Raw genomic sequence first — 7709 nt, 5'->3', positions numbered from 1 at the left:
TGCGAATGTCTGTAGCAGTGAACCATGTAAGAAACTATAGCAGTATTCACGAGGGAAACAGAAAAACTTTAGACCCCATCAGCGCACGGACGTCAGAGGAATTTTCCATAGATGCGCTATTTTCTGGAGAACTGATTAGCTAGTGGGCGGTGATTTCATAGCTATTCATCTTTTAACTTCAACATACACTGCCCCGGAGGAAGTTAGATTCCCAGCAAAAGTTACAGTGGTCAGTGGTAACGTAAGAAGTGAATGGCTTTATAAAGCTTAGCAGTGCGGGCTTCTGATCATCAAGACGGAGCACTGATTAGTTAATTAACAGACGGAAGATGAAGACATCGGGTATCTTGGGCTGCTGAGGTAAATACATTTCAATCACTTAAGTTAAAAAAAAGCTATCGAACTGAAAGAAGGGCATATCACACAAACGCGATTTGCATGATTAACAGAAGCAATTTACTGCAAATTGTGTTAGAATTAATTCTGAAAAAGCAAAACTTATTCTGTGTCTCTTGCGTTTGTGATAGTTGCTGTTATGAGTGTTCACTTATGTTTTTATGGATGGCTCAAAGCTGTGAGCGCACAGTCGTATCTTTGGCTCTTATCCGTAGACCTTCCTCACCATGGATTTTAGATAAGACCCTACATATTTATGAAACTTAATATTACAGGTATTTCTCTGAAACAGGACAGACTATAATTGAATTTGGAGCATCAGAGGGACAGGAAGAATCCCGATACCACAACTTTGTGGATCCACAACAAGATGTGGATCAGAAGAGGCACATCATTATCATATCTTTTGGGACTGCCCTAACTTAAAAAATTACTGGCTGGGAATCCATAAAACTTTGTGTGAGGTTTTTAAGATAAAATTTGACATCAATTTTGTAAATTTGTACTTGGGCTCGGTTGCTGGCTCGGTCCGGGGAGGGGACACAAAACTCTTACAAGCGCTATTAGCAGCCAGCAAAAAATCAATAACCAGAAAGTGGTTAAATCCAACTCCGCCAACACTTGAGGATTGGTTTAATGTGGTTTTCGAAATATTTAAAATGGAAAAATTGACATTCTTTTTTAAAATTCGAAAAGACAAATTCTACAAAATATGGAATAAATGGATTAGCTTTGTGTCCCCCATCCACCCTGAATTTAGGTAAGACCAGCCCTGAATTGGTGTATCTCCCATGTATCGTACAATGTCAGGTTGACCATCAACTTCATAATATGTACCTAATGTAGTCTTTGTAAATAAGTTAAACATGCTGCAAACCACAACTTTGTATGCGTCGTGTACACGACGCATACAAAGTTTTGGTTGCTTCACAGACCGCCAATTTTCTTTTTTAGAGTGACCAGATGGTTTAGAGTCGTGCTTTTAGTCATATTTCTATGCAGCGATTATAACAAAATGAAAGCGCCTCTCCATTTTTTCTCTCGGCAGTGTGCGCACACAGAGTGAATTTCATTGACTTTTTCAATTCTTTCGGGTTTCCACTCCCAACACTGTTTTTTTTTTTTGGGGGGGGGGGGGGGGGGGGGGTTCAAAATGAATATAAAATGTCAGAGACTGGGCCCTACGTAAATGCTCCGTTTGGAGCTCAAGCTCGGGACGTCTGCACCCATAAGCTGTCATAGTTGATTTGTCGGACAGTGTCGGACAAACTGCATTTAACGATGCGCAAAAACTCCAGCGTCTGTGGTAGTGATGTGCAATACCACTGATTTCCTTTACGATCTAAATTAATCTGAAGTAAAATTCAGTCTGCTATCGGCGAAACTGACCCGATACTGATACTTTGTACAAAAACGTAATGTGTTTGGAAAATCAAAATCAAAAGTATTATATTTCAAACTATACCTTCATAATAAATACAAGACATCTGAGTATTTGGTCTTATTGTTTAATTATGAGGAATATATAAAAGTAATGAACATGAAAATTCTCTATCTAAATTTAGAAAGATTCAATTAACAATCAACATCAAATGTGACTGATTAAAAATAATAGCTCTGAGAAACATTTTATAGATGCATGTTATTATCTATGTTATGCATGAAATATTTTGAGTTGTATTATTTTAAGCCAAAAATGTATTGCAAGTACGCTGTCTATTTTAAAGATACCCAGTCTATATAATCCCCTTGAAATGCTCTACAATTTGAACAATGTATTTTAAAGGATGCGGGGAATTTCCCTCACTTTAACAAATAAACATAACCTAAGTGTATGTGAGTTCAAAAATTCAGCAACAATGCTACGCATCACCAACAGCTTCACACTTTCTCTCTCTGTACCTGGATAGTGCCTGCCTGCCTGCAGCACCAAACAAGTCCACAAGTGATGTTTGTGGAGCATCTGTCCCTCCCCTGATTCAGTTCAGCTTGTCATAAGTTCATCATCATATGTGTTATGATTTACTTTTGTTTGTGTTTGAAGAGGTGTATCTGAAAATTGTCCATTCAGACTCAATGTCCCCAGTCTCCTCCGTAATGCTCTTACAGCTCTGCCAGAAGTGGGAGTTGAAAGCTCGCAGACCGGGGTCTCTGTCATCATTCCCAATGCATTCTCACTCTATTTTCAGGGATGCTAGGTCTTTCCAGCATCCTCCCCAGCCACTTGATTTAACTCACCACCAGGTGGTTATCAGTTGACAGCTCAGCACCTCCACACCTGAGTGTCCAGAACATACGGCTGCAAATCTGATGACACGATTACAAAGTCAATCATCGACCTGTGGCCTAGAGTGTCCTGGTGCCATGTTCACTTATGGACACCCTTATGTTCGAACATGGTGTTTGTTATGGGTAACCTGTGGTTTGCACAGAAGTCCAGTAACAGAACACCACACAAGTTAAATTCTTGCAAGCCGTTCCTCCCAATCGCACCCCGTCATGGGACTCCAAGAAGGCCGGGTCATTTGGGCTATAAGCGCAGACAACAATCAGGATCCATTCCCAGACCTGAAGGTGCAGTGTACAAACCCTCTCTTCCACTTGGAAAAACCCCAATGTATGGCAGCAAGCCGAGCAGATACTAGGATAACCACCCCAGTCTGTCGCCTCTCGTTAAGGGCAACTCCAGACTGAGACAGAGTCCAGCCCCTCTCTAGGAGACTGGTTCCAGAGCCCAAGCCGTGCATTGAAGTGGGCCTGACTATAGAGCCGGTACCTCTCAACTTCGCACACCAACTCAGTGGGATTAAGGCTCCTTCCCCACCAGAGAGTTGACACTCCATGTCCCAATTGTTAGTCTTGGTAGCTGGGGTTCAGTCCACCAGGGTGTACACCTCTGGCCACTGTCGAGCACACTCTGCACCTGACCCTTAGAAAGACATCTATTTGATGAAATGTATTCCCTTATGAACTGTAATCCATTATCGTAAATTTAAATGTTACTAGGAAACGATCTGACAAAAGGAGGGTTTAAAGAAGTTACAGTTACAGTTAAATGTTAAGTTTCTATGTCATATGTCAGAAAAGGATCCAGAGTGATGTTAAAGCGGTGGGTGAGTTCGTTTACATTTTGAGAGAAACCAATTGGGTCTAATAATAGATTAAATGCCAGGCTGAAGCTGTCATTTTCAATACATGAATGAATAAAGCACATGAAGTTGACAGCATAAAATAAGGCATTATCTAAAAGGTTTTCATCGAATGGTTTACACAGATAAACTACAGAATAGCACCACTAGGTGTTGTATTAGGAAGTGATACTGTGCTGCAGAGAGAGACAAAAGATGAGAAAGTACATTAGATAACTTAACTGATTTTAATTGTTTACATCAACTCATGAATTGAAATCATCGCTGCTCTTCTTGAGGTTCTTTTGGACTAATCAGTATTGTAATCTACATCCACTTTAGTACCTCAATCTAAACACTCAACATTATTTGTGTTGTTTTAGCAAAATATGTTTTAAGTGCTCATATCAACAGGATTCCTTTTCTTTGTAATTTGCATTTGACATAAAGTTGTGATGTAAGAGTAATTAGATTGAGTATAAAAACTAAAACTTAACATACATTAATACTGTTCTTTCTTTATGTTAATACCGCAGGTCTCAAGAAAATGATGGAGGTGACCAACAGTAACTCAACCAGCAACTCTTGCATTCACATCAGTACAACTACTCCTGAGATTCGAAAGTCTCTCATCACTGTGTCTATCATTTTTCACTTCCTGATATTTCTCCTTGGTGTGCTCGGGAATGGACTGGTTATCTGGGTGACTGGGCTAAAGATGAAGAAAACAGTAAACACAGTTTGGTACCTCAACCTTGCTGTGGCCGACTTCATCTTTGTAGCATTTCTACCCCTCAATGTAATAAACCTTGCTTTAGACTTCCACTGGCCTTTTGGCAACTTCATGTGCAAGCTCAACACCATGGTACTTATTCTGAACATGTTTGCCAGTGTCTACATTCTGGTGGTGATTAGTGCAGACAGATGTGTGTCTGTGGTGTGGCCTGTCTGGGCTCAGAACAACCGAAATGTACGTAAGGCCTTGTTTGTGACTCTGGGTGTTTGGGGGGTGGCTTTGATGATCGGCTTTCCATATTCCATCATCATGGACACAGAGCAAGCGTGTGAGAATGAAAACAAAACTCTCTGCTTAAACAGCTACGCTATTTCTGATGACTATAATGCAGAATCTCCCAACATACTGCGACAATTTCGTTATCCACCGATTATCATCGCCCGCTTCCTTGTGCTTTTTGCAGTCCCATTCTCTATCATTGTCTCCTGTAATGCTGTAATAATCCATCATCTCAGAAGAAACCACACACTGGCAAGGAAATCAGGTCGCCCCTTTAAGATCATTGTTGCCATTATCATCACATTTTTTCTGTGCTGGTCTCCCATTTATATTATGGATCTAATTGTGCTGGCGAAAGAAATGGACACTTCAAGTGGTGTCATTGGGATCCCTTTGGCCACCAATTTGGCCTTTCTCAACAGCTGCCTAAATCCACTGCTGTATGTGTTTGTGGGCAAAGATTTTAAGAAAGAAGTCTGCAAATCCATTCTAGCTGCAATGGAGACTGCCTTCCAGGAAGAGGAGAAACGCTCTCAGAGTTATACTAAGTCAGTTAGCACAAATACAACTCAGCTTTGAAAACTGATGTGTAAGGCTGTTAATGACACAAAGAACCATAAGGAAACAATATTACTTCAGAGAAAATCTTTCTAGACCTGTGTTGTTTGAAATATGTGAAAAGGTTTAATAAATATTTATGCCCATTTCACTGATCTTACAATGTTAATTTAATGGAAATGGCTAATGTCATTTGTTTCTTAAGTCATACATTAAGTTTGCATTAAGTTTGTACCATTACAGAGCTGAAAGTGATTGTAAAAGGCCTGGAAAAAAAGAGCGAGTCAGTAATTTCAAAATAAGTATTACATATGTTTCTGTTTCCTGTTCATTTTACTGGTTCTTTTAACCTTTAACAAGTATGATTTGGTTAAGTGGAAAGTGACACTTTAAACACTATCAGTGAGTATAACGTATTTGGTCTGTATGTACATTTACAACAACACCATGTGAATAATTCGATTTTATGGTAATTATTTAGCATAACAGCTTATCTCCTATTAATGTACTGTATAAGATAAATGATATGATGTTACGTTTAACAAAACTGCAGCTTTGTATAATTATTTAGTCTTTAGTTTTATATAGGCATATTCTTATATACAAGTTAAATCAAATGCCATGTCTTCAGTTCCTCTCCTCACATGAATCTCTTCTTATATTTACATTTATTATAAAATATTTACTATTATATAGGACAGGGAGGTTGAACCAAAGTTTCTGGGTTCCAAGATTAACACTATGGCTGTGCTGTTGGGTACAATGAGACTAATATAGTCTGCGGAATTCAAGGAATTTTTTGTCTAAAGATAAACATTTAGTGTCCTAGTTACCATGGTGCTGGCTTAGAGTTTAGTCCTCTTTCTTTAGGTGTCTTTTGGCAACAAAAAGAGCATGTGTTTCCCTCATCTCAGAGTTAATGTTTTTACATTGTAGCCAAGGTTCTTGTGGCATGGCAGTTATGTTTGAAAGAGACATCACCACCAGCATATGGCTCCCATGTACACTCAGCAATGTGCCCATTACCACAAGAAGTACTTACAAATATATACACATCCAAAGTATTGGAGCAAGACACTATAAGGGCCAGATACTGAGATCACCTGACACTGGGTTGAAAGCTGCCAAGCTGACATACCAAGATACTTAGGTACCATTAAGGAAATTACATCATTCTGAGCCATCCAAGCCATAGGTGGTCTTGGAGTCATCGTCTTTTCTGCACTTCTTGAGATCAGCATGTATTCAATAAAATGACCCACGGAAACCACTTTCATGCAGCAGAACCTGATAAAAGAGGATGGGTTAGTCCAAGGGGTCGCTGTGCTCATCTCTAAGAAGGATGTGAAGCACCATAAAACCCAGACCCCTTTATTCTTAATTTAATTTGTAACTTAAATTATCTAAAAACTTGATTGATTACCAGTACTTGCACTATAATAACAAAGCATCAATTCAAATTTTTAAAGGAAAGAAAAAACATAGTATATGTCAGTAACTTGAAGTACTTATTAACTTTAGCATATTTTAGAGCATAGGTGTCAAACTCTGGCCCACGGGCCAAATTTGGCCCGCAGCCTAATTACATTTGGCCCGCGAAGCCATACCAAATTACTATTAGAGCTGGCCTACTGGTATTATACAGCTAATATATATATTGTTTAGTATTAAGCTTTGCTTGTTCCATATTCAGTTTTCCAGCAAAACTTATTTGAGTCCATAAGAAAAGATTCATTCTTATATCTGGAGGAAGATTTTTTTTTTCAATAAATATTAATGTTAGCCCGCGACTTTGTTCCAGTTTTGAATTTTGGCCCACTGTGTATTTGAGTTTGACACTCCTGTTTTAGAGGAATGGAAAATGTGTCATCATGTTACATACAGTTATTTTTTAGTGGATGTGATAATGATTGGTAATTTTGTTGCCCCATATTTGTCATGGTCAATGTCTATGTGTTTTGGGGTTTTATTAATATTCTTTGATTTGGTGTCATTCATTGTTTTGGTTCTCTTAGTTGTTTTCTGCTTATGTTATATTTACAGTTTCTATCTTTAGTTTTCTGTCACTGTGCCTTCCCTGTGTTCCAGGTTTCTTGTTTAGTTACTTTAGTCTCCATGATCCGTGTTCCCTTTCTGTCTCCCCAGTCACTCATGTCCCCTTGTCTGTTTCTTTCCTGGTCACAGTCTAAAGCCTGTGTGTCTTTGTTTTTGTCCTCGTGTTTGTTGTGCTTCCTGTTTTGTGTTGACACTCTCTCATCATGTGTTCATTGTGTTCAATTTTGCTTCCACTGCCCTGTTATGTTCAGTTCCTCCTGTGTTCCCCAGCTGCCTCATCTTCCCTGATTATCCTGCTGTGGATTTACAGTGTAAGTTTCCCTTTGTGTCTCACCTTCATGTTCCATGTACTTAGTGTTTAGTTGTTTCCCAGTTTTGGTTTTGTTAGTTTATTCTTTGTCTCCCTTTTCTTTGAGTTTGTATTTTATGCAGCCAAAAATAAAAGGCTTGTTTTTTGTTCTACTCCGTCTCCTTAGTCTGCATTTGGGTCCACTCTCTCCTTTCTATGCGGTCTGCCAGTGCAGACCTGACAATATTTGGTCAATTCTTTTGTTGGA

At 39.0% G+C, this 7709-nt stretch overlaps 1 protein-coding gene across 1 annotated transcript; it reads left to right on the top strand.

The window, feature by feature from the left end:
• Nucleotides 1-4071: 4071 nt before the first annotated feature.
• LOC146698380 (chemerin-like receptor 1) lies at nucleotides 4072-5118 on the top strand. Its single transcript, XM_085472790.1, has one exon. The coding sequence runs from the start codon at nucleotides 4072-4074 to the stop codon at nucleotides 5116-5118; it is 1047 nt and encodes a 348-aa protein (XP_085328916.1).
• The last annotated feature ends 2591 nt before the right edge of the window (nucleotides 5119-7709 follow it).

Source organism: Copadichromis virginalis, linkage group LG11 (genome assembly GCF_057382275.1).
Source record: "Copadichromis virginalis isolate Kocher_CV1m ecotype Utaka linkage group LG11, C_Virginalis_male_GT1.1, whole genome shotgun sequence".
NCBI classification, from domain to species: domain Eukaryota; kingdom Metazoa; phylum Chordata; class Actinopteri; order Cichliformes; family Cichlidae; genus Copadichromis; species Copadichromis virginalis.
This window is presented reverse-complemented; position numbering and strand designations above follow the sequence as displayed.

Bases quoted from the DNA above. Each gene is read 5' to 3' on its own strand.
- LOC146698380 (XM_085472790.1), top strand. From the start codon at position 4,072: ATGATGGAGGTGACCAACAGTAACTCAACCAGCAACTCTTGCATTCAC.